We start from the raw sequence: 27,891 nt of genomic DNA on the forward strand, positions 1-27,891 counted from the left end.
ATGCCGAATACAAATCAATTATTTTCTAATGCATCTCTTATATTTTCCGTGATGTCAGTTATAGCCATTGCTATTGAACGTCCTTTTCTGAACCCATATTGGCCTTCATGTAATATATTATTCTCTTCTATGAATGTGTCCAGCCTTTTCATGAACAGTTTTTCTAGAATGTTCGATAATTGCGGTAATATTGAAATAGGTTGATAATTGGTGAAATCTCGTTTGTTTCCACTTTTGTGGATCGGTGTGATTTTTGCGATTTTCATTTGGTCTGGGAAAATACCATTTTTGAATGAGAGATTGCTGATATATGTTAGTGGTGGGATTATTTCAGCTGTTATAGTTTTTAGTAGACTCATAGTTAGATTATCAATGTCTCTGGATTTTTTTGAATTACAGTTTGTAATGATTGCTTTCACCTCTGCTTCCATTACTTCTTCAAGTGTTAAATAGTTATCATTCTCTATATTCTCACTGTCAAAATGGTTCCATTTAAGTGTTGGATGTTGATAGATTCCTCTCCCAGTCTCCATTCCAATATTTATGAAGAAATTATTAAGTTCTTCTGTGATTTTTTTCTTATTGTATTCCTTGAAGTTGTTTATTATAAAGTGGTCTGTGGCTTCCTCTTTGCTTTTACGCATAGTTATGGAGTTTATAATTTCCCAAAGTTTTTGATTTTTGTTTTTATTTTCCTTTAATTGTTTTTCATAATATTCTCTTTTTTTTCTCTTAGGAGAGTGTTGACTTTGTTTCTGTATTTTTTGTATCGTAGTTCTGTTTGTCTTATGTTTGATTATTTGTTTCAAAGGGCAGCATTTATCATATATTGTAGTTATTATCTCTGTGAATGTGTCATATGCACTGTTCACATCTTGTTTTGTGACAACCTCCTTCCACGTTTCTGTTCTTATCTGTTGTTTAAAGTTTTCTCGCTGTTTTTCTCCTTCCAGTCTTTTGTATGTTATTGGTTTGTGTGTTTCTGGGTGGATGTTGTCATTAGTATTAAATATTGTAAATATTGATAGATGGTCGGAGATGTCATTTATTAATATTCCATTGGTTAGTTCTGAATTTTGTATGTTTGTGAAGATGTATCTATCAGTGTTGAGCTGTGTTTATTGATTCTAGTTGGTTTCGTTATAAGATATTTTAGTCCATTTGTGTACATGTAGTTAATAAAGTCTTCGATGTGTGTGTTTTTTAAGGGATTTAGAATGTTTATATTGAAGTCTCCACAGATCAATATGCTCTTGTGTTTAGCCTTTTCTATTATTTTGGTTAGGTTCTCATTAAATATGTCTATTTTGCAATCAGGAGCTCGATACAAACAACAGATTAATATCTTCTCTCCCTTTGGTCTCGTTATTTTTACTGTTAGACATTCCATTACTCCTTCCACAGTTGTACTCATCGATTCTAGTATCTCCACTTCATTGTTATCTTTTATGTATAATGCTACTCCACCACCTGGTTTATATAATCTGTTCTTATAGACAAATTTATATCCTTTTATCGTAAAGTTCATACATTTCTGTTCATTTAACCAAGTTTCTGACAGTGCTATTATTTCAAACTTGTACAAGGTTGTAATGTAATCCTTAATGTGTTCAAAATTTGCATACATATTGCGACAATTGAAATGAATAAGTGACAAACCTTTTTTACTCTTGGTTTCCACATTGAATTCAGTCTCCGTAAAATAAGCACAGTCTGAGTCTTGTTTTCAGTGTTTATATAGATCTGGGTCCATGTCCATGATTACCATCAGTAATTTTGTTCTTTTAGTGGATCCTTCGTATTTTCCCAAGTCTTCCATCGTTTTGATGAAGATTGGTTTTCCGTTCTCTTCTCCCAGTGGTGTGATATAAATCCTGCAGTTTCTTGGCCACGTCTTTAGAATTTTTCCTCCTTTTTTTATTAGGCGTGCCTTCCATGCGATGCTTGCGTTTCGTTTTGTCAAATTTTCGTTCATAAATACCTTAGTTTCCTTCAGTTTCTTGCCTTGCCTCAGTAGTTCTCCTTTGAATTTCACATTCGTGAAGGTGACTTTTACAGCTCTGTTGTTATCACGCTTTGAAAGGAGTTGGCAGGAGTTGATGTTGTCAGGGTTCAACACAATGTCCTTCGACTCCAAGTAGTCAATGACCTGTTGTTCAATCGATTTTGTGTCTTCGTCACTCGGGTCCGCTGCCTGTCTCAGCACACTCGCGTAACTCCTGAATTGAGGCTACATTGTACAAAATATTTGCAATTCATGCAAAATACTTTTTCAATGTTATTTTAGAAAATCACAAAAATTTGGAGTCATTGTAGATAATGTTAAAATTAACAGATAATTTTATTAAAAAAAAAATATATATGATTTTTTTTTACAGCAATTTTAATTTTGTTCTCAATTGGAGTCAGTGCAAAACATATTATTTAAGAAATCATTTTTTTTCACTTATGGAGCCAATAAATCATTGTTAAAAACAAATTGCCAACATATTCAAGCTGTCTTTATGCAATATGTGTATAATTTTTTTAAATACTTTTGGATGTTTTAATAACTGAATTTTTGAAAGTCGTTTGAAATCTGCCTTTAAACACTAACATCTGCTGACTTGTTTAGCCTAAAACTGCCAGGGACCGACCTGCGTAGCAACAAATAACATCTTTTTTTGTTGCCATTTTAGACGACGTTTGATATTTTCAGATTTCCTTCATCAAAGGTTCATACACTGGAAACGTGCGTCACTTCCTACTATTCTGTTTCAATGTGAGTGTGTGTGTGTGTTGGGGATCATTTTCAAGGCCGGCTGGTCAAAGAAAGTGACGACTCACCCTGCCTTCACTCAGACAGCCCTATCTAAGTTTGTGGGACTGTGATGTATTGAATGGAGGGGCCTCCTGGGTGGGCACATCCACATTTATGGAGTGGAGAAGAAAGACAGAAGGGCCTGCCATCTTTCTTTGCACCCTCCTCCTCCCTAATCTGTGATTCCCATAACCACCACTGCCAATGTGAAGGCCCTGACCGCCCATGTCTTCACTAAAAAAAACGGGCTCTTCTTTCACACAGGCTGTAAACCACAGGAATGGTTAGCTTCAATCAGAGCAGATAATCAAGGCCATTATCTCTTTTCCACACTTTTGATGAGCTGGGCCCCTCAGTAAGGAGCCTTTGATCTGCTGTGGATGGAGGAGGGAGGAGGAGAAATAGGGCCAGGGAGCACCCAGGAGTATCAATCAATCAATCAATCTTTATTTGTATAGCGCCAAATCATAACCAATGGTATCTCAAGGCACTTTACAGTAGAGCAGTCTTAAGGACGGACTCTTCATTTTATGGATACACACATATGCATATATACGTATATACACATACATATGTATCCCACACCCAACATGAATTCATCATGGCGGCAAGGAAAACCTTCTGTTAAGCAGCAGGAACCTTGTGTGGATCCCATTCCTATGATGAACAGCCATCCACGTTATGCTGTGTTGGGTGTGTGCAGTAGGAGGGGATAAAAGGGGACAAACTGGAGTAGGATGGATGATGCCTTGAACAGATGCTTACAGTGAGGGAGGGAGGGAGGGAAATAGAAGGAGAGAGATTTAAGGTTTAAAAAGAAAAAAGTAAGAGTGAGTGGGCTGGAAGAAGAAGCAGCTGACAGAGAGATTGGCTGGAGGAGGAGAGACGGACCTTGAAAAGCTTGAGAGCCTCCGTCTGTAGAGCTTCAGAGGGCAGCGTGGTGAGGGGCGAACATAGACCCTCCTTACAGAAGCTCAAGGCCTCACTCTTCCACAGCGCCAATTCTGGGAAAACCAAAAACACACACACACACACATACACACACTTCTTAAACTGGTAAAAACACAAGCAGACAAAACAAAGGTGAGAGTCAAATCTACGACTCAGAACTTCATACTAGGGCTGCTCATTTAATAAAAATTTGATTACGATTTCGATTATTACACGCAACGATTACAAAAATAACATAATCGAGAAAAAACGATGATAAAAAAAAATATATATATATTTTTTCAATTTATTTTTTTCACATGTTTTATTTGCTAAATAAAACAAACCCACTATTTTGGACAAACAACAAATAATAAAGCTTAGCACACACATGTTATTAATACTAACATTGAGTTGTTTATTCCATGCACAAGCTCCTCCCCCTAAAGCTGTCCCCTTTAACTCGGACGAAGTCGGAACCTATGTATATCCCCCTTCACACTTTTGTGGCGGGTAATAATAAAAGCCGGAAAGGACACCGTTTTCATTTTATTTTATTTTTTAAAGGACACATATTAAAAACAAGAATTAAAACTTCCTTCCTTGTTAACTCACTCAGTGCCATTGACAAGATAACTCGTCATTTCAAATCCAAACACTCTCACGAGTGAGATTATGGCGCTACAGAGTGATATTGTGACGTATCCAGCAGTGCACAGCTCCACATACTAACACAGAACATGTGTGGATCTGAATGGTTTAAATAATTTTGCCATCAAAAGCCCAGTCTCAGTGTTTTTTTTTTTTTGTTTTATATAAGGAAACAATGTTCAGATGCTAGAGTTGTCACTAAAGCAAAAAAAAAAAAAATAGCTTTAAAGTCACTGACAGGGTTTTTTTTTTTAGAAAGCTGTTTTCTCAGCTTTTTGCTCTGAAACTGAAGATTTGTGTAAAACTTGCTGCTTACAAAAATAACGAAACGAGCCAGAAACAATTTTTTGATGAAAGTAGAGGCTTCAATCTTCCAGAATCCGGTGTCAGATTTCAGATAGTCGTAGTAGAAAATATTCTGTGGGTCTTTAAAAATCAGTCAAAATGCTCAAAAACAGCTGGCACTGAGAGGGGTAGAAAATCTGAAAATGGCTGGCACTGAATGAGTTAATATTAACTGCCAATAAATCTCACAGTCTGACTCGTAGCTGCTTTATAGAAGAAGAGAAAGAGGTTCAGGCTAGATTACTGTCAATCTGATGGTACTTCATCACAAAAGTATAGAGTTATGATAAATTCTACAAACTATTAACAGATGCAATTCTCTTTTCTTTACATGAACAAAAAAGTCAGACATGAATGGATCTTTAAAAATGTGTAATTATAATGAGCTGGAATCTTTGTTTAGGAAAACTTCTTACCCGGGTCTCCGTCTGCATCGAGAAGATTTCCAATTAACCGTTCATACTCCGTTCCAACTTTGAGGTTTGCACTGCTTCCCGCTGCCACACCCAGGTGATACAACCACGTGTCCTGTTTAACAACACACAGGTTAACTTAATACATCCATTCATCCATCCATCAATCCATTTTCAGACCCACTTATTCCTGTTTGTCAGGGTCGCAGGGAACTTAATACACATTCAAGTTAAATTCCTTGAAAAAAACAAATTTATCTCCAGTTATCCAGGTATGGTTTGTGCACCTTCTCCTGTTTGGTGCCGATGAGCAGGTATGTGGGACTCTGTTCTCTCGGTTGGACCACAATGGTGCAGTGAGAGGAAAGGAAACCCCGACTTCCAGCCTCGTAGTCCTCGTCAGAATCACAGGAGCGGTCTACTTCCTGGACGGATGCTTCTCGAATCTGCAGCTGACCCAGAGGCAGCTAAGGCACAGACCAAAAAAAGGGATTAGATGACACAAAAGGGTTGGGGTCAATTACATTTTTCAATTACAATTATTCATGTTCAATTACAACACAATTATGATTATGTTGAGCAGCATTTTTTCCAATTACAATTAAAATTACAATTATGAATTACCTACATATGCGTAAACCATAGAATGATAACATGGTTACTCAGGTTTGCATTTACATAAACTAGCACAGTGCCTGTCAGAAGTATGTATTCATGTGGAGGATTAAGTCGGGTTGTCAATTACGGCCAAATGTGAATATGTTTGAAGGTTGGATGTACAAAGAGGTGTACATACTCTTATAAAAAGGTATATTTGCGGGTGCAAAGTAAAATAGCGTGTGCCATTTCCCTAGTTTAATTCTATGGGACATGCGCATGATTAATGTGTTTGTTGTTGTTATAATTTTTTTGTTTGGTGTATTTTTCTGTAATGTATGTTTTTTGGAGTCATGTGCATTTTTGTATCTTTCTGTTGTCTTTTTGTGCATTTTTTGGATAATTGTCGTTTTTTGTTGCCATTGTAGTGTGATTCTGAAGTCATTTTGTGTGTTTTTGGAGCCTTTTTGTATATTTTTCTGCATTTCTATTGTCGTTTTGTGTACTTTTGGTATAAATATTGTTTAGTTTTTTGTTTTATTTTACTCATTTAGTATATTTTCATTATAAATACCTTATGTGTGGTGAAGCGTGTTTTGAGATGTGTATGTTTGTGTGTGACTCGTTACTACTCCATGGCTCACACACACGCATAGCGTTTTAGCCGTGCACATGGACAGACATCAGTGACTCACATCAGGCCGAATGCGTGAGACTTGAGAGCTTTGCTAGTATATCAGTGTGAGCATGGCTGCTGAGACGGCCCTCCTCCCTCTCCGTCCACAGGATTCCACAGGAGCTCAAAACTTGTGAAAGAGCTTTAATCTTACACTCTCTCACTCGTGTGTTTGCAGTCCGTGTCTGCTTGGCTGTGTGTGCAGCGATTGGCTCTGGCCGCACACGTGACTCTAGCTTGCCTCTGTGAGGAGCTGTGCAGTGAAATAGATATAGATGGTGCGCTAGTGCCCCCTCAAACACTGAGGTCACAAGTTGAATAGGTTTCACTTCTGGGCAAACATGAATGTGCCATCCGGGCAAAAAAAAAAATTAAATAAACATTTTGAAATGACCAAATTACTCCAAAATGACGCATGCACACACTTGGGGTATCTGGAAGTCATTGACAAAGTTTCAGGTTAAACAGATACTGCGTCGGGGAAATATTCGCTCCACAAACACGCACACACGCAGACCTTTCTTGCATTATAGATAGATTTTAATTGACAGTTTTCTTAGAATTTTAACGCCAATTACAATTACAAAGTAAATTATCTGAACTCAATTACAATTCAATTATGATTACAACAGCAACTGATTTTTCAATTACAATTAAACCATATTTGTAATTAATTATCAATTACACAATTACAATTATAAATGACCCCAACCTTGTCTGCAACTAAATACAATTCAATACTATGATTTCTATATAACATTTATCAGTTTGCTATTACAATATAAAGATAGATTAGATAGTATTAATACTTGAAAAGTATACTGAAATAGGAATCTATGGTATTCTTGGGCGTGCCAAAACATACATCAATAATGATTAACGCTGCTAAATGACATTGTCTGCAGTGGTGTGAGTTTGTTACTGTAAATGTATGAGTTTAAGCACTGATAAAGTCTATTTCAGTTGTGTTTGACTTTGCTTCAGTTTTGTTCAGTTCTTGTTAGTATTTTAAGGGATTAATATTGTCTGTGACTTTTGGGTTTGGGTGTTTCTAGCCACTCCCTGTCTTATTTCGGGTTGTGTGTGTGTGAGAGTGCGTGATTAGGCCCCCTTATGTTTTCACTCAGATGTTCCTCATCTCCTAATTATCTTCCCTCACTATTCAAAAAAGTGCTTGGATACAGAGTGGTGTTTTTCAGTATTATTAGTCATTTTTTTATTCAGTATTTTTAGTTTTAGTTTTGGAATTTAATGCAACTCCTTTATCTCCTCTCTCTGTGATTTGGTCCTCCCAATGTGACACTGTATATCCATTTAATTGTTTAAAATTAGTTTAATATTTTAACATTTAATTAAAGGGTGTCCCTATTCTTTATTGATATCGAATATCAGTCAATAATCAGAAGAAAAAAAAAATATTGGCCATCTAATATCTCTGATATAAACACAATAGAATGTGTCTATGTTTAATTTAAACAACTGGTTATTTTATACTTTCAAAATATAAATTCAATAATTTATTGAGGTTATTTTTCAGTGTTGTTTTTTTTTACATCATTTTTTACTCACTTGTAGACAATTCTTATGTTTAAGGTTTAAATGTTGGTGGTCCATTGGTTAATAGTAAATGTCTCAGTTTTTCCTCATACTTACTTTTGCTGACTATTGTTTTCTGTTTAAGAAATATCACCCTATCAAGGCTATCATTCCACATATTCACTGATTAATGTATGTATAAATGGTGCTGAAATCGATATCGACAATACTCAAGGCTGCAAAATCGGCATCATATCGGATGTGAAAAGGTGTTATCAGGAGAGCCCTCATTTCATTTGGTTGTATGTAAATATCTAAAAAAAATTACCATATTGGAAGAAATAAATAAAAATTAAAGATAGAAAACATTTTCATTAACCTTGTCCTCTTGGTTACGATAATAGTTGAAGACTTTTCCAACCAAAGAACACCACACCAGCTTAGAGTGGCCATGTTTGACCTGAAAGCACAGAAATCCTATTTAATCACTGTTCAGACTCAAATATTTGTCACATTAATAGTACAACATACATCAACCAAGCAGTTTAGGGAGCTCAATCTTTTCTTAAAATGTCCACCCACTTTATATTATGTATTTATGATTTCAGCCTATTCAGAGATGAAGCTTCAGATAACGACATCACTTTTTAAGTCGTACTTCTCTCAGAAATAAGAATGCGGCAATGACGCATGACCTCTGACCTTTGTAAGCCAACCTCTGACAGTGGGCTTGGCAGCTGTCTCCATAGCAACCAGGCTGCTGGCCTGGACTTTGAGGATGTTCTGCAGAACCCGGATCCACTCCTCCAGGATGTTGGGTGAATCCGCCGTCAGATAGAAAGTCTTTTTCTCTGTGATTAGCTGACCATGCAAACAAAGACACTCGTGTAAAAATGGAAAACAACTTCATTTAACTTATTGTGTTGAAGTAGGGGGCAATGCTTGTAAAACTACACTACAGACAGTTTGCACAATACAGAAACGTGCCATAAGTATATTGCACAATGTTGATTTTTATGAACATACAAATACATTACTTATAGTAGGGCAAGGCAAATTTATTTGTATAGCGCATTTCATACACAAGGCAACTGAATGTGCTTTACATTATCAAAAAGTGCAGCAGAAAACATTCAACAGCTGAAAATCATTAGGAACATTTAAAATCATCAGTAAAATCAATTAAAATCATCAAGAAACACATTACATCAACATGATTCATCTCAATCATACGCAGTAGAGAAAAAGAGTGCCTTTAACTTTGATTTAAAAATGTTCACATTGGCTCCTGACAACCTTACAGTTGTGTAAAATGTGTCGTAAAGGAAGAACATAAAACCTAAACAGAAGGGGTCCAAGAACAGAGCCCTGAGGAACCCCACAGGACATTAGTAATCTGTCATATTCAAAGTTTCCAATGCTTACAAAATGACTTCACGACTCCAAGTAGGATTTAAACCATTGCATTACTTTTCCATTTAGTCCAACCCATGTTTGCAATCTGTGCAACAAAATTGTATGATCTACAGTGTCAAATGCAGCACTGAGATCCAATAGAATCAGAACAGATACTTTTCCTGAATCAGTGTTCAACCTTATGTCATTGAAAGTAAAAGAGGGATATTATCCCCTCAGAGGTGATCTAAACTGAAAACAGCCAATCTACAACACAACCATGACATGTAGATGTATATCTGCATATATGGGTGAAGCTATAGAATGTGTTACCAGATGAATTGAAAAATAGTAGAAATGTGTTAATATTTTTAAAAGGTACAAAGATATTGTGATGGACGTGATTCTGGGCTACAAAGGAGTGTATGAAAGGGAACAGTAAAGTGTATTTTCTATAATTGTTTTATTTCATTTTCTATTTATATATATATATATATTTTCCCCCCTGAAACATTATTCTGTGTGTCAGTATCAATTATATATATTTATGCATGTATATACATTTGCTTTGATTATGAATTAATTTTTTTTTTTTTTCCCCTTGTTCTGACCAGAGTGTATTGACTGTTTATGCTCCGACTCTGACCAATAAACCACACCAGTGTCGGGGTCAATTGTAATTGTAATCGTCCATCCATCCATTTTCAGACCCACTTATTCCTGTTTGTCAGGGTCGCGGCGGTCTGCCGTAATTAATTATCGCGTAATTGATAATTAATTACAATTATGGCGTAATTATAATTTTAATGGGTTTTTTTTTTAAAAAAACTGTTGCTGTCGTAATCGTAATTAAACTGTAATTGAGTTTAGATAATTTACTTTGTAATTGTAATTGCCATAAAGATTCTATAAAAATTGTCAATTATAAATTCAACTCTAAACTGGGGAAACATTGTTACAGTTCATTGTTTCACATCAAGCTTTCTCACATTTTATACTGTATAAATTAAAAAAATATATAAATCGAGGGGTATACTGACACACACAAGAAAAGGCTCAAACGCCCACACCATGAATATTAAAACCTATATTTTTATTGATTAGGAAGCCTAACAAGGTAACCAATAGATAGGAAAGAAATTAGATGATAGATATTTTTTTTTGTGTATTATACAGCTGATTTAGGACCCGCTATCATAAGAGATGCTAACATGATAGTCAACTTTTGTTAGGTTTTTTTTTTATTTCAGGCTCAGTAATTGTGATTATTTGTAATTGAACTTCAGTAATTGAGAACGTAATTGTAATTGACTTTCTGAGGATTAGAAAAAAAAAATTATAATTTCATTGTAATTGGAAAAAATGCTGGTCACTAATCACAATTGAATATGGGTAATTGAAAGCGTAATTGTAACTGAAAAATGTAATTGACCACAACCCTGAAGCTGACCAGCGTTTCACAACAAAAATGGAAAATATTACGACTCTCATAAAAGTTCTATAAAAATTGTCAAATATAATTTATAGAATTTATTATCATTTAACGCAAAACTAAGGAATCATGTTACAGTTCTACACATATGTAGTTAAAAGGTAATAAAACAGGTTTCATATCAAGCTTTCCCACATTTTATCATTAAAGAAAATAAAATGAGACAAAAAAAGGCTCAGACGACCACACCATAAATATATTTATTTTCATTGATTATGAAGCCTAACAAGGTAACCAATAGATGAGAAAGAAATAAGATACATACTTATTTGTTTTTAGTGCATTTTACAGCTGATTATGACCCGTTATCATTAGAGATGCTAACAGAAAGCTAACAAAAGAGGAAGGTTAACTTGTATTAGATTATTTATTTTAGGCTCAGTAATTGTGAATAAAGGATAAAAAAAACAATTGTAATTTAATTGTAATTGGGAAAAAACGCTTGTCATTGTAATCGTAGTTGAACTGTAAATAAACGTGGGTAATTGAAAATGTAATTGTAACTGAAAAATGTAATTGACCCCAACCCTGAACCAAACCAAGCTAAGATAAGCTAAGCTAGATAGCGTCACCACGTCAGAGGAGAAGAGAATAAATTCCACCAGTGTAGAGCTACACCTATGCTATGCAGCGGTAACGCTACACACTAACGTTATATCACATAGTGAGTGAAGTTGACTGTAGCTCTTCACAGCTGCCACGGTCAAAGTTAAGTTTCATGACTAATGAGGATTTGTCCACTCACTTGAAACGTCTGCGCTCCTTCTCCACGAACTACACAGCACGCCGAGTTGAGCTCAATCTGACCCTGAGGTTTCCTGATCACATCACTCTGCAAACATGCACAGTTCAGGAAATCTTTAAAACATTCACTTTTAGTCAAACGCTACGGAAGCTTATTGCATTCACAGAAGAAAAACGTTTATAGGTTTTTCTGAATTGATGAGATAAAAAAAAGTAAGTAAAAAAATTGGCCATTTTTATAGGGAATATTTTTGTTTTTTCTGAATTGATGAGATGACTTTTTATAAGAAATATTTTTCATTTTTTCCTGAGTTGATGAGATACAAATAACTAAATAAAAAAATTGGCCCTATTTTTACATTTTCATAGGAAATATTTTTCGTTTTTTCTAAAATGATGAGATGCGTTTATAAAGGAAATATTTTTCGGTTTTTCTGAGTTGATGAGATAATTTTTTAAAGCAAATATCGTTTGGTTTTTCTGAGTTGAAATGAAAATATTGAAAATATATTATTTCTATGTTTTTATCGGAAATATTTTCAGTTTTTCTAAAATGATGAGATAAAAATAACTGAATAAAAAAAACTGGCCCTATCTTTATGATTTTATAGGGAATATTTTGAATTAAAATAAAATAAAAGTTGCCCTGTTTTTCTTATTTTACAGGGGAAAAAATGGTTTTTCTGAGTTGATGAGATAATTTTTTAAAGCAAATATTCTTTGGCTTTTATGAGTTGAGAAAAAGTAACTAAATAATAAAAATAGCCTCGTTTTTACGTTTTTATAGGAAATATTTTCATTTTTTCTGAAATGGTGATAAGTTTTTATAGAAAATATTTTTAGGTTTTTCTGAGTTGATGAGATAAAAAAAAGGAAATACTTTCCGTTAATTTACTTATTTTTATCTCATCAATTCAGAAAAAAAAACAAAACTTTTTTTCTTCTGTGAATGCAATAAGCTTTCGTAAAAAATACTGTGTTATAAACTATATATAAACTATTTCAGCCAGGGTTCACCAACCTTTCTGTAACTATGAATAAATAATCCAAAGAGCTTCCAGTTTGATACATACTTCTAAATGTTCACGGTTTCAATTTAATTAAAGGCTCAGATAATAATGAAAACTAATAGTACCTTAAAAAAGCAGGAAATGTTTAAACACGCAACACTTTTTGTCTTCTTAATTCAAGAAATGGTTTCATAAGAAATCTTTTTGTTCCTATTTTACTAGCAAATAACTAATATAAATAATATACAAATTTATAACTAATCGGAAAACATGTAACATCTGTACAATTTTACAATTTAGTAATATTAATGTAAATTTTTTTTAAATCTTTTTTCTGCGAAAAAAAGAGAAAAAAATTAGAAAAATTATAATAAAAAAGTGAAATAACGAGAAAAAAAGGAAATGAAAAAAAAATCTTATATCATAACAATCTGCAGCTTCTTAAATAAAATCAAATCTGTAAAACTTAAATTTCTCCTAATGTTTTAGTAAAAATAAATGGTTAATTTAATACAAAAACTGATCAAGTGCAGCAGTATGTAGTCCCACTAAAGATCCACTTAAATCAGTTTGAAGCATGGAAAGTGAATTTAGACAATGCTTATTGGTGACTAGAGCTCATGTGGGCCCCTCTTATGGTCCATGTGGGCAACCTGGAGCCCACGAGCACCATGTTGGTGACCACAGATCAAAGCCCTACTCACTGGAGACTTGTAGTAAAGAATCTCTCCATTTCTCAGGATGAACCAGCGCCGTTTCCACGCCTTCACCTGACTGCCCATCTTCAGTAGGTACCCAGACTTTTCAAGCATCTCCTAAACTCACAAACCAACACAGAGTTACCATCAACAGAGACTTTCCTTCATGGTTCCATTAGTCCATTATGTGGGACAGGACTGAAGACTCACAGGCCCAATACTCTCACAGGAGTAGGAGGAGGTACGCTGAACTTTATGTTCTGGTTCCGAGTAGTCAGAGTCCAGTGAGTAGGCGTCTGGAGGAATGGCGTAATCACTCTCTGAGCTGATGGAGGACATGGACACGCCTGAAGCACAACAGAAACATGGGGAAAAACGAAAAGAGGGAACGTCACGGAACTGGAGAAATGATCTAAACCTGAAGTGAAATGATTCAAAAACAGTTGGACTTATTTCACCTCAGGGGCCACATACAGTGCAATTTAATTTAAGACGGGCTGCACATGTTAAATATTGCTCTATAAATAAATAAAACTCTAAATGCATGTCAGTTTTTTTCATGCTAAGAAGTATTGATGCATTAAGACGTTGACATGACACTGAATAATCCATTTACAACTCATATTTCATTAAAAAAGACCTAGAATTTTAATTTAAAAAAACAACGCATTTTTAGCAATATTATGCCTCATTTTATTACTGTACACATCAAAACTAACGACAGATGACTTTACTTCATTTTTCTAACCAGGAAATAAAAATTAACAACAGAATTTTATTTACAAACAAAAACATTGTGTTGTAGCCTTACCCTCAGTGAAACAGTGCGCCTCCCTGTGGTCAAATATAAAACTTAGGTGTTTAAAAAAAAAATCAATCAATTCTTAGTATCATACTCCGTACTTGGTACGGACTCATGGGAACAAACTTGGAGAACGGACTTGCGGAATGTGCAAGCGCAAACTTTGCCTACTCGTCGTTTTGGGACTAAGCAAACTTCCTGACATTGTTGTGCGCAACAGTGTGGAGTATGTGCGCTCCACTGTATACATTAAAGAAAAAAATATGTATCATTGAGTAGCTAAAAAACTAATAGATAATTCCGGATAGATTTTCGAAACACTTTCGGCACACTAACAACAATAATAATTATATTAAAAAAATAATATAAAAGTAATTCCCCTTTTAGAATGAGGTTTTTTAATTCTCAATAATTGTTTTAGGTATTACATTTTTTTAAGGAAAAGCAAAATTCTGTCCTGAAAATATTTTCTTTAGGACAAAACAGAATCTGCATCACATTAAACTAATCTAATGCATTATTGTTATTATTATTATCATTATTATGTTCAATATGCTGGTCAGTGTATTTTTTGTAACTTACACATGTGCGGCTTATCCTCCTCCGTCGTCATCTTTGATATCATGCACTTGTTCGAAGTGCATGCTGGGAAATATAGCTGGCGGAGTACGCACAAGTCTCCTCTGATGCATGCTCAGTAAAATGGGTGGAGCAAGTTCTCATCCAGGGATTTACAGCAGACTTGATGGGAAGCGGACTTTGAATTGAAACAGGACTTGGGCTGCGCGTTATGACGTTTCACGAGTCCACGAGCACACAAATCCACACAAGTACACAGACTGAGAAACGGCCCCTGTGTTGTACTACTACTCTTAATGTGCGCCCTCTGTAGTCAGATAAAGACATTTTAGTTTACTTTATTTACTTTCTTACATTTGGCAAATTCCCCAGGCGGCCCGGATTGCACCCTCTGCCAAGCTAGTTCTGGACCACTGGCCCCATGTTTGACACCCCTGCTTATAACAGGGGCCACATGCGACCCATGTTTATCCGTAGTGAGCTGGACCAGACAAATTCAGATTGAATTCTACAGGGATTTACATAATAATGAATGTTTTCTGTAATTTTCTTACTTTGAACAAAATCCTCCCATGGGTTGGATTTGGATGCTTTGGAGGGTCGGATATGACAATGTGTGCAATCTGTGGTCCTTACCTCTTTTGACAGCCCGTGGGCTTCCAGGAACGCTGCTTTTTCTCTCAGGACTCAGGATGGAGGTCCGTAAACTGGCCAGAGAACTGCTGTCATCCTCCGAGCCAGAGTCGTCCTCTGGCAGAGGCACACTGCTGATTTTAGTGGCTTTCTGAGAATTAAAACAGTTCAATTCAATTCAACTTTATTTGTCTATATAATACAAATTACAACAAAACAATTCAAATGACATTTACGTTCTTGTAAACACATCATGCTCCACACCAAACCACAGTTCTAAGATTAGAACAGTTAGAGCATAACACATTTTAAGTTCTACACAGCAACATTTGACTCACCCCTTTCAGTGTGGTATAGACTGGTACATTGATATTCTTATAAATCAGCTGGGAGAATAGACCTGTTGCTGGATACTGAGGTAAGTGGGAGCCTGGGAAACACATACAGTAGATTTGTTTAATATGATGGAGGAAAATACAAAACAAAATCACAACTCAAAATGTATTGTAAGCAAAAATGACGTTTCAACTCTTCTGGTGCCAATCTCCAGCACACTTTGGCTTTAAAGTCCACTGTAGCACCACATAGCAACAAACCATTCACAATCAAGCAATTTAATGACTAAAAAAAAAAATTTGTGGTAGGAAGCAGCAGTACATGGAGAGAACCTATACAAGCACAGGGATAACATGCAAACTACACACAGAGGTAAGCACTACGAGCACTGTGCTGCCTGATGTATCATTACATATAATAACATTATATTAACCAACACTTAGTTTGAAACTGTCCATTAACATCCCAAGGATCAATCCTTTAAACACAAATGCTTAAAAAAATAACAACTTTAAACAATAACAATACACATTTTTTAATCACATTTGAGCCATTTATAAAATGTTTGTAGGTAACATACTTCAAAAGATTTGAAAATGAAATATAACGTGTTTTAATTCAGTAAAGCAGGTTCAAGCCAATAAATGCTGTAAGACAAAGATGGGAGACTTTCATCACAGTGGGGCCCAAAAAATGTGGTTATATGATCTGACGGCCACATAATCAGCATTTTAATAATGACCAATCTGAGCATTAGTACATGAAAGAGGATTGTTTTGTGGGTTTTTCAGTTCATTTTGCATATTTTTCTAGTTATATATACTTTTCTTGTGATGTTGTATGTTTTTGTTGTTATTTTCAGCGCTTTTGGTATAATTCTGAATATTTTTTGTTGTTTTGTGTACCTTTGTAATTTTGTGTTTTTTGTTGTTTCTCGTACTTTTGTGTATTTTTGTTGTAATGTTGTGCTTTTTTAGTTGTTTTGCATACTTTGTGTATTCTTCTGTCATTTTGTAAACTACTTTTCAAGTCATTTTTGGTTTCTGCTGGAATTTTACGTTTTGTATTTTTGCACAATTTTGTGGATTTTTCTGTTATTATGTGAGTAATTTTGTGTAGTTAAAATGCTGTTTGTGCCTTTTTTGTTGTTTGCGTTTTTGTTTTGTATACTTTTGTGGATTTCTCAGTCATTTTGTGGATTTTGTTTTCGATATATTGTCTATTGAGATGGGTTATATATTTCTTTCAACTTCTTAAATTTGTTTTGGGGGGGCCGCATAAAACTAGACCCAGGGCCTCGTGTGGCCCTCAGGCCACCAGTTGCCTATCTCTGCTCTAAGATATCATTGTCAACATGTTTGACAGTAAGCCTGGTTCTCCAGATTCTGCACCTTCAGGCAGGATCAGGGCAAGAAGCTGCATAAAGTGAAGTTGCTCAAAGAGCTGACAGAGTTTGCCGTCCACATCCTGACACAACAGATGATGTGGGAAAAGCAATAATTACGCTAAGAACAAGTCCTTTCATTGCTGCTGATTAAAAAGCAGGCTGCCTTTCTTTGCCCTCCACCCATTATCTCTGAGAAGCTCTTGAAAAAAGAGGAGGAGAATCCTGCAGGAGAAGATGACACACCTGCACAGGTGTGTGGAGCCTTAGGCCACAGGAAGTGACATCAAAAGCAGCAATGACAGATCCAAAATAACCTCACTCATCCCCCTGCAATTTGAAGCATCTGAATGACACATCTCTCACGCTCATTTCCCAAACCGCAGGAACAGCTTAATGCATATTTGTTTGTTTGCTTGTCGTGGGCTCACCTCGTCCAGGACCCCGGGCCCCAGGACACACTTCAGACACTCTCATTCCTGACTTGGCTACAGCATAGATCCGACTCTCCTGTGGAGACAATGAAGAATAATGATGAAAAGCAATATCTTGAAAGAGAGTTTGAGATTAAATTCAACATATTTAATCTACGGGCCATATATTCTATATGTTCTGTTCACGTAAGGAAACATTTCATTGACATGAAATCATATAAAACAGTGTTTGCCTTTTGCTACAGTGTGACTCTGATGAAGATCACACAGCATTTTATGACCAATGTATATAGAAATCACAGTAACTACTGTGTTAGTTATCCTTTTAAATCAGGAAACTTTGGAAAAATCATGTTAGGGAACAATTGATTATATTCGATTTCTGAAAATTTCATGGCTTAAACATTGAATAAGTAAAAGAATCAAAAGGGTTTAAAAGCACACGTGTCAAACTCAAGGCCCGGGGGTCAAATCAGGCCCTTAAGCGTATCCAATTTGTAAATAAAAATGACAGAGAAAACATGAATTATTTTGTAAATTTCCAAATAATTTTGTTGTTGTTATCTCAGTCCCTCCAAATCCAGTAACACTCCACAATATTTGTAGGAGTTGCCTTTTTCCAGCGACTACACATAACTGCAGTCACAAGCTCACAATTTTTGAGAAAAATCTAGCAATTTCTCACAAACATTACCAAGGGACTGATTTATTACTTGGATATTGCCCGTGCCTAAAACTTGGGCAAACTATAAAAACAACAATGTTAAAACCACCATTTTCCCACCAAAAATCTGTGTCCCACTTGAGATCAAACTGCTCTGTATATTGGCCCATAAGCAAAAATGAGTTTGACAGCCCTGGATTAGACTATTTATAAATAACACTTAAGAGTTAATGCATTCTTGTTCTGTTTTAATTCTGAAAAGTCAAAATTAAAAAGAGGACGAAGAAATAAATTGTCTCAGGACAATAACAACCAACATGCATCAGTGAATTCATACCCATGATGGAAAGCGATGTAAAGGAGGAGTGGGAGGCTTTAGATACTCTGGATCCAGTCGCTCCAGTTCCTCTGCCAGGCCCACAAAGGACACCCCATCCTGAGACTCTTCCTCTGAGCCAGGGCCCTCTACCACTCCATCCATGCTGTCTAAGAGTCCATCGTCAATATCCGTTTCTTCCACTACATGAGAGAAAGGAGAGGTGCTGGTCCCAGTGCTCTTCAGTGTAGAGGAAGTGGAGGATGGAGTCATGATGTCTATGTTGACATTGAGGTGGTGGAGCCTGTCCAGGCTAGGCTGGGGCTGACTGTAGTGCTTCTTGACTAACTGGATACTGTCTCTAGGGGTGAGAGGAGTCCGTACCTTTGGTAACGTCATACTGGTTCCTGACTGGTGAGCTGGAACATGAGGGGGATTGGGGAAGGGATTGTTGGTGGAGGGGGAGCGAGGCAAGAGAGGAGATTTTGTTATTCTTCTGATGTTTGCCTCTAGGGAGCAGGGTCCATGAGCCATTTCATAGGCAGAAGATGAAGATGAGGAGGAAGAGGAGGAGTGAAGACACTGCGAGCGAAACTTGCTATTGAGCTCATCTGAGGAGTTGTCTCTATCCGAGCTCTCTGGTTGTTCCTTCAGGCAAACAGAAAGTTCTGCTCGACTGACGAACACAGGGCTGCTGCTGCTGCTGGGACCTTCTCTGGTCCGACTCGGAGAGCCCACCTCAAGTGCTGAGAGTTCCCCCACACAGATCCCCTTACTGACCTCTTCAGGAGTCCGTTTAACATCTGTCAGGATAGAATACATCAGAGTACAAACAAATTCAACAAAGTAAAGAGACAATAAAGTCCATGTCAGAGGACTTGTCAATTAAATTAGGCACATTACTACAAAAGGCTAATGTGGTGATTAGTTACAATGGCATATTAGGGCCACAATAAAATAAAAATAAAAAATCTGGGCACTACGAAATTAAAGTAAAGTAAATCAGGGCTTTTGCCTTTCTTCATTGCCATATATGTTTACACATATACAGTATGAAATTTATTCTCTGCATTTGACTCATCCCTGAAGAGCAGTGGCCAGTAACGGTGTGGCCCCCGGGGAGCAGTTGGGGGTTAAGGCCGTTGCTCAGGTGCCCACAGTGATGGCCCATGGTGAGATTCAAACCAGTGACCCTCCGGTTACAAGCCCGCTTTCTTAACCCCTAAGCCACCAGTCGTAATATTTCAAGAATACAGTTGTAATTTTATTAAGAATCCAGAAGTATCTTATTAAAATCGTAATTTTATGAGTTCAAGTCATAATATTTCAAGATTAAAGTCGCAATATTCCGAAAATAAAGTCGTAATTTTATGAGATTAAAGTGATAACATTTCAAGATTATTGTCATATGATTTCGAGAATGAATTCACAATATTTCGAGAATAATTGTTCCGACCAAAGAACCAGACTGATTTGGGGAAAATAGACTATTTTGGCTCAAATCAAAACTAAGAGAAAACCAAACACACAAAAAAACTTGGAGGACTGAGATAATGCAGAATTTGACATCTGATTGTAAAAGAGCTGAGCGTAAACGGAGATCAACAAAACTGCAAATTCATTTAGAACTGTACAAAAGAAGTCTGCATTAATTCAATGATGGCTTGTTCAAAGCGAGGCAGCAATACTTTTCTGAAATTATTGCTAAAAATGTCAACAACTCTCACATATTGTTTACTGTAATTGAAAAGCTCACAACCTCCCCAGATCAGATAGCCCCTGAATTACTGTAAAATGGAAAATGAGGACAGACATCAGAACAATCTGTCAACTACAATGATAGAGTTAATTACAGTGAACCCAAAAACAATAGAGGAAACTGTTCGGTAGCTGAATCCATCAACCTGTTGCCTTGATACAATACCCTCAAACCTCTTTAAAACTGTTGTAAAGTCAATTGTCACTGATTTGTGTCAGATAATTAACTGCTCATTCCAATCAGGCACCGTACCAAAATCCCTGAAAGTAGCTACTGTGAAACATCTGTTAAAAAGAGAACACTGGATGCCTCTATACTGGCTAACTATAGACCAGGGGTGGGCAATTCTAGTCCTCGAGGGCCAGATTCCTATGACTTTTAGATGTGCCCCTGTTCCAACACGCCTGAATTAAATGAATGGCTCGTTATCATGCTTCTGCAGAGCTTAATGACAACACATTGGTTTCAACCAGGTGTATTGGAGCAGGGACACATCTAAAAGTCTCAGGAATCTGACCCTCGAGGACTGGAGTTGCCCACCCCTGCTATAGAACCAATCAGCAACCTTCCATTCATGGCCAAGATCATCGAGAAGGTGGTCTTCAACCAACTAAGTCAATTCTTAATAGTCAACAAAATATTTGATAAATTTCAGTCAGGCTTTCGTTCTCATCACAGCACAGAAACTGCTCTAATCAAAGTGATCAATGACATAAGGTTGAACACTGATTCAGGAAAAGTAGCTGTTCACATTCTATTGGATCTAAGTGCTGCATTTAACACTGTGGACCGGACAATTTTGTTGCACAGATTGCAAACGTAGGTTGGACAAAATGGAAAAGTAATGCAATGGTTTAGGTCCTACTTGGAGGAGCGAAGGTATTTTGTAAGCATTGGAAACTTTGAATCTGACAGATTACCAATGTCCTGTGGGGTTCCTCAGGGCTCTGTTCTTGGACCCCTTCTGTTTAGCCTTTATATGTTTCCTTTAAGACAAATTTGACAGAACTGTAAGGTTGATTATCAGAGCTACACAGATGACACACAACTATATCTATCACTGAACCCAGATGACCACGGTCCCATTGAGGTGTTGTGTGACTGCTTAGAAAAAGTAAACTGCTGGATGAGTGAAAACGTCCTTCAACAAAATCATGACAAGATGGAGGTGATTGTCTTTGGTAACAAGGAAAAGAGGACTGCTATCAGCGAGTATCTTGAGTCTCGATCTTTAAAAGCTAAACCAAGTCAGAAACCTTGGTGTTCTGATTGACTCGGATCTGACATTCAGCAGTCAGATCAAATCTATCACAAAAACAGCTTCTACCACCTAAAGAACATCTCCAGAGTGAAAGGTTTAATGACTTTGAAATATCAGGAGAAACTGGTCCATGCTTTTATCTCCAGCAGACTGGACTATTGTAATGGTCTTCTAACAGGAATCCCCCAAAAGAGCATCAAACAGCTACAGCTGGTTCAGAACGCTGCAGCTCGGGTCTTAACCAGAACAAAGAGGTCAGAACACATTACTCCAGTTTTAAAGTCTTTAGGCTGGCTCTTAGTCAGCCTCTGAATAGACTTTAAAGTTCTGCTGCTGGTGTATAAATGAATTAGTGAATTACGTTGGTCCAGAATACATCAGTGAGCAGATAGTCAGGTATGAACCCAGCCGGTCTCTCAGAGCTATGGACAGATAGTGGAGCACAGAGCTCACAATAAATCAGATCACTCAATTTTCACAGGAAATATTAGCAAGCCAGAAATGCTGACTCTTACAGTTCAGAGCACCTGCAGGTGAGGTCTTGGTGTTAGCAGCCGTTCCATGAGGGCCCGTCTGTCTCCAGCTCTCGTCATGGTCTGGGGGTGTGTTCGGGCAACTGGGGGGAAACAGGGGGCTGCTGGGAACCAGGTGGGTGTCCATCACAGTGGGTGAGGCAGGAGAGCTGAAGGATGAATGCTTCTCCAGTAGAGCTATGGAGACATGAAGAAAACACCTTTTGCCCACAGAAATTCAGGATATCCATTTAAATAATATGATACCTTCATATATAACCTTTAACTTTATTTTAATAGGAGAGCATGAGCCAATATTTCTGAATCACAAGCACAAATTAATATTCATGTCTTTAGCATTGAATTCCCGAAGAGTGTCCCGAACATCCAATATTGATATAGATCCTGTAAATTCATATTTAGTTACACTAGGATTTAAGCATGAAGTAGCCACTAGGTTCCTGTGTGTCATGGTCAGCTTGACATTGACTGTGTCCAATTTTTTGGGCTCAGTTAGAAGGCTCCTGTATTATCCATTCTTACGCGAGGTGTTTATTTGTTTACATTCCATATCCACATTTTGCGAACACTTTGTAACATATAATGAGTATAAAGTCCAGAGGAGAGATTCCCTCCTCGGGCATTTCATCAGATTGTCACTAACTGTAATGCTGCGTTCACACCGGATGCGGCACAAATTTTAGAGACGCGGCCACTGCGCAAAAGCTTCTGCAGGATCCATCCATCCATCCATCTTCTCCCGCTTAGCCGTTTCCGGGTCGCGGGGGCAGCATCCTCAGTAGGGAGGCCCAGACTTCCCTCTCCCCGGCCACTTCCTCCAGCTCTTCCGGGGGGACCCCGAGACGTTCCCAGGCCAGCCGAGAGACATAGTCTCTCCAGCGTGTCCTGGGTCTTCCCCGGGGCCTCCTTCCGGAGGGGCGTGCCCTGAACGCCTCACTAGGGAGGCGTTCAGGGGGCATCCTAATTAGGTGCCCGAGCCACCTCATCTGGCTCTTCTCGATGCGGAGGAGCCGCGACTCTACTTTGAGCCCCTCCCGAATGACTGAGCTTCTCACCCTATCTCTAAGGGAGAGCCCAGCCACCCTACGGAGGAAACTCATTTCGGCCGCTTGTACCCGTGATCTTGTTCTTTCGGTCATGACCCAAAGTTCATGACCATAGGTGAGGGTTGGAACGTAGACCGACCTGTAAATAGAGAGCTTCGCTTTTTGGCTCAGCTCCCTCTTTACAATGACGGACTGCAGGATCGAAAAACGTTTTCCCCATATTTGCTTCATATGCGCATCTGAAGCGTATATAAAAGTACCACCAACCAGAATCCCTTTCTTTTCACCATCAACTATGGAGGACCCCAGTAAAATCGATACTCTTGACCGTCTGTGGAAGCTGAAGAGCCATCAAGACATTCAACTCTGGCATTCCAGGATTCACCAGGTTAACCAGCGAAGCATCCAACTCTGTTTTCTTCTGGAGCTGCGCCAAATCCTTCCTAGTGCGGTCCGTAGAGCTCCTGGAAGTCACACACCACCACAAATATTTTGTCCTCCATGCAGAAATGGGTAAAAAGACCGGTGTCCGTGTTGACGGACTGACATCATTGTCAAGGACTCTGATTGGCTTTCGCGCCTGCGCGTCACACAAAACATAAGCTGGAATTCAATATTTTCAACTCAGGCAAATGACGAATGTCACGGAAAATCGGGAGCACGCATGCCACGGCCAACGCTCTTGCCATGCGGATCTAACCGCGCCAACCAACAGGAGAAAAATTTGCGTCCTACCGCATCCATCCCATTGACTTTGTATGTAATCTGGTCGCACAAACATTTTGTGACGCGTCCGGTGTGAACGCAGCACAAGAACGCAGTTACTCAAGAAATTGAAGTAAAACCTTAAAGACAAACCTTTATTTTCTAGAATCAGGAGTGCTTAGCACATTTTTTAGCCACAATCCAATTTCAGCAAAAGAACAAAATTATATATCAGATTATATATATTTAAAATCTCTGATATAAGCACGCCGATACATCATTTGTTTTTATTGGATTTTCTGAGGTTATTTTTCAGGGTCTTCTAATTTATTTATTTTATTCCATTGTAAAATATTATTATATTTAAGGGTGAAATGTACAAAACCCATTGGTTAATAGGTAAATGGGTCAGTTTTCTCCATACCTATATCACTGTATTAAACCTTTTCTAACATTGCCTAGTAACAAGTAATAAAAGTATGTACGATTCCTGCCAATATTCGTACTGATGTGATACCGATATCGATTCTGGTATCAACCAATATACAAGCCTGCAATATTGGTATTGTACTGAAAGTGAAAAAGTTATATCGGGACAAAACGAATGAACCCTTCTATCTACTGTATACTCACATTGTAGTTTGTCATGCAGTAGAAGAATCTGTTCTGTCTGCTGCAGATTGGTCATTTTCAGATGCTGGTTCTCTTGTTCCATCTGTACCAAGCAGAACAAATTTGATAACATCTCTATGCACTAGGAGATTTTTAAAGATACAGCGTTGTTAGGTTGGATGCATGTCTGAACTTACCTCTCGGAGCTTAAAGGTGACCCAGTCTTTAATCTTGGCAGCCTTCTCCTCAATCATTTTTGCCTCCTGGGCTCTGGCTAAGATCTGCATTTGAAAAGGAAAATAAATAAATCTCTGAGCATTTCTAAAACTCACACATCATCAGCATAATCGGATGGCTGTGTTCATACCTGTTTCTCCAGCTGCATCTCCAACCTCTTTATGATGACATCCTTTTCTTGAATCTGACTCGTCAGGTCTTGATACTTTTTATACAAAGAACTATCCAATTCATCAGTCTGCACGTTTGCAGACTTCAGCTTTTCCTCCATGACCTGAATCTGAAATGGGTGATTAAGGATATAAGGAACAAATGCGGAGGCAAACCTCACATTTACATGATTTGTTTAGCTTTGACGAAAACACAGTGGATGCTGATGAGATGCGGAAATTCTTCCAAAGCCCTGAGGTAGGGCTTGTTTCCAAAGAAAGGGTACCATTAACACATACAGAAAACACCTGGAACTGCCAGTAAAGACAGCGAAAAACCAAAAAAAAAGGTGATTAAACCTGACAGCAGCAGACAGAGCGTGCAAGATATATATTAGCTTTCCCAACCTATAAACCACAGACAAACTCGTACTTCTATTGTTGTGTCCACAAGCGCCAACTCATTCTAAGATGTTGAGAGTTCAGCTAGTCATGATGAAGCCCAAACTGTTCTTTATTCCATGTTGGGATGCTTTCTGTTGGCCTTTTAACAGCTTCTATTGGATCTACACACGGTTACAACTGAGCCAATGACTTCCAGGCAGGAGAATAGTTATGTTTAGTTTAAACTTTTTAAAGCCTGTTGAGAATTTTTGAGGCTTTAGAAGTTCAACCTATAAACATGGGATGTAATTCACACCTACTCCTCTACACAGACTTTTGGTAAATGTCAACTTTTAAAATTCAATCCAATAGACATAAGTTTGACATGAATCAATGTTTAATTCCTTTAATTCCCAGATATATACTTGATCAGATTAGATTATTATACATGTTTGTATGTGTTTCTATCATTTAGATTTTTTAAATTTGTAATAAATTATATTATTTAATGTTTGTTTAGTTAGTATGTGTTTTCTGTTAATTTGTCTCAATGTTAAAGGGGATTATCATGTAAAAATCACTTTTTCAAGCTTTATAATCATGTTAGTGTCATTCCCTCCTGAAACACATACCTCCAGTGTTGCTCAGATTGATTCACGTAATTTTGAGTAATCTTTAAATCTCCTGCCAGCAGCCATTTTCCAGCTGTTTTGCTCGAGGGGACGAGGCTCCGCCTTCGGAACGAGGCCCCTCCCCCGCCTATGTTCTCTTTCGTAGTTCATCCCACAGCACCTGCCTCCGCAGATTTAGCTTTTAAATTATTTATTTTAAATACTTTTGTAAGAAAACCATGTCTTACAGTATGTTGTCTGTACTAACTTATTTATACATCAAAATAAAAATTCAAAATTAAATTAAAAATAAAAATAAAACTTGCACCCCTCCCCCCACTTTCAGGACGCACCTACGTCAAAAACAGCTGAGAGATAACTACGTGTCGATCAGTTTATTCTGCTCACCGTAGACGCTGCCTGCCTTTAGCTTTTAAAAATTTAAAAAAATTATTTTTGGATGCTAAGAAAACAGCCCTCTTTTGGATGAAACAATTCGTCAACAATGGTTGGAGTTTATCTTTGGAAGTCGCAAAAAGATCTGCTATGTTGGTTCCAGGCACTTTTCAGATGAATGCTTTAAAATAAGAGCTTATTTGAAAGTGGATTAATAAGTACACTGACACTAAAAAACAAAGTGAGCCCTACTCTGGACTACTTCTTCAGAGCCAGCAGTAATGTAATGTTTCTAGATTCTCTGCCAAACATATCTCCGTTTCCTTTTTTGCCACGTTTGCGTTCTGTTGGTTTGGATGAAAGTACTTTTGTTTGATGGACTCCTTTTGATTTGTACTTTGCTCTTTTTTATTTCAAGGTTGTTGTTTTTTTCCATCAGAATTCTGTCAGCCTCCTCTCTCTACAACTGGATCAATTCATGAGTGTGTTTTCCAAGTCGAATTAACAGGATAGATACCGGGACTTGATAAGTAGCTTTGTTTGTTGAAGCTATACCTGATGTTTTGTCCATAACAGGTTCAAGGTTGGCACTGTACCTGTTTCTCAGCACTTTCAGCTCGTTGGTCCGCCTCAGTCACCCTCTGTTCCAACTCCTGCATCTGCAAAAGGCACAGCAACATTTTGAATGCTTTAAAATTGTATAAGAAGAAAAACTGAGTTGGGAATCGGACATCAAATAAATCCATTCCAAAATATCAAAAAAGTATTAAAGCAAAACAGCATCTTCTTGACTATAAATCACTTTAATTTAGAAAAGGAGAGACCAGTGCAGAATATACTGTGTAAGTCTGGAGAAATACTTACATATGGGCTGAGATTTGTGCCACTCGAAACTGAATTTGAATAGTTTGTATTGAATTTGAATAGTTGGTATTGAATTTACTGTTTTGAAACTGAATCAGTAACTTGAAATTGCATTTTCAAAAATTAAATATGGAGTTTTTTCCAGGGCTATACAGATAATAAATGCCTTTATTGTAAGATATCTATGGTCTCACCAACAATGTCCATAAAGGAGTTTTTGTAGACGTAAACAGGAGTTCCATGAATCAGTGATTGATTGCTCAACCTCGCGGACCGGAAGTGTGTCTCCGTGCAGTAAAATTGAATATTTAATTTTTGGAATGAATTCATTTTCAACAGGCAAAATACAATTTCGAGTTTCTAATTCAGTTTCAAAACAGTAAATTAAATTTCAAGTTGTTACTTTCAAATGCCATACCATCTATTCAAATTCAGTTTCTAGTGGTACAAATCTCAGCCCATACTTACAAAACTGAATTATAGCCATTATTTATTATTAATAAGGCTAGATATCAGGACCACACCAAAAACAACTATTCTTACAGTCAAAAATATTACAATTCATTTATTCAAATACTTGTAACTTCAGGGGAATTTTTTTTTAACTTGAGAATTTAAAAAATTCTGTAAGAATAGAGTTTCTGTATTTCTGATGTTGTGGAGCTCAAACAGACTTGAACGTTTGACTGTCACATGATCACTTTAATATGATTCTATTTTTTTTAATTATTTTAAAATCTACATTTTTTTGTCTTTTGCTATTATTTTCCTGTTTTCTTATTAGTTCTTATTTGGCTTTAAATGATTGCTGTATGATTTCTGTTTCTGGGGGTATATATTGGTACTGTACCATATAGTGAAGCTTAAGAAATGACAAACTTTGTTGTTTTTTCTTGTTT

The 27,891-nt window shown here is 37.1% G+C and overlaps 1 protein-coding gene across 2 annotated transcripts in view; it reads right to left on the reverse strand.

Annotated features, from left to right (window-relative positions):
* plekhh1 (pleckstrin homology domain containing, family H (with MyTH4 domain) member 1) overlaps positions 1-27,891 on the reverse strand; it is an 84,028-nt gene that overhangs the window by 30,899 nt on the left and 25,238 nt on the right. The window contains exons 3-19 of one of the 2 annotated variants that reach the window (XM_028438641.1): positions 26,725-26,787; positions 24,719-24,868; positions 24,549-24,632; positions 24,373-24,454; positions 21,983-22,165; positions 18,457-19,238; positions 17,453-17,531; positions 15,640-15,731; positions 15,305-15,452; positions 13,498-13,634; positions 13,294-13,404; positions 11,581-11,667; positions 8,651-8,809; positions 8,328-8,408; positions 5,427-5,606; positions 5,143-5,254; positions 3,692-3,804 (exon numbers count right to left, since the gene is read on the reverse strand). In XM_028438641.1, the coding sequence (XP_028294442.1) occupies positions 3,692-3,804; positions 5,143-5,254; positions 5,427-5,606; positions 8,328-8,408; positions 8,651-8,809; positions 11,581-11,667; positions 13,294-13,404; positions 13,498-13,634; positions 15,305-15,452; positions 15,640-15,731; positions 17,453-17,531; positions 18,457-19,238; positions 21,983-22,165; positions 24,373-24,454; positions 24,549-24,632; positions 24,719-24,868; positions 26,725-26,787 (2,643 nt within the window). Of the gene's footprint in view, positions 1-3,691; positions 3,805-5,142; positions 5,255-5,426; positions 5,607-8,327; positions 8,409-8,650; positions 8,810-11,580; positions 11,668-13,293; positions 13,405-13,497; positions 13,635-15,304; positions 15,453-15,639; positions 15,732-17,452; positions 17,532-18,456; positions 19,239-21,970; positions 22,166-24,372; positions 24,455-24,548; positions 24,633-24,718; positions 24,869-26,724; positions 26,788-27,891 lie in introns of both variants that reach the window. The other variant, XM_028438640.1, reaches the window with a different exon arrangement.

The sequence above is a fragment of the Gouania willdenowi genome, chromosome 22, assembly GCF_900634775.1.
Source record: "Gouania willdenowi chromosome 22, fGouWil2.1, whole genome shotgun sequence".
Taxonomy (NCBI): Eukaryota; Metazoa; Chordata; class Actinopteri; order Blenniiformes; family Gobiesocidae; genus Gouania; species Gouania willdenowi.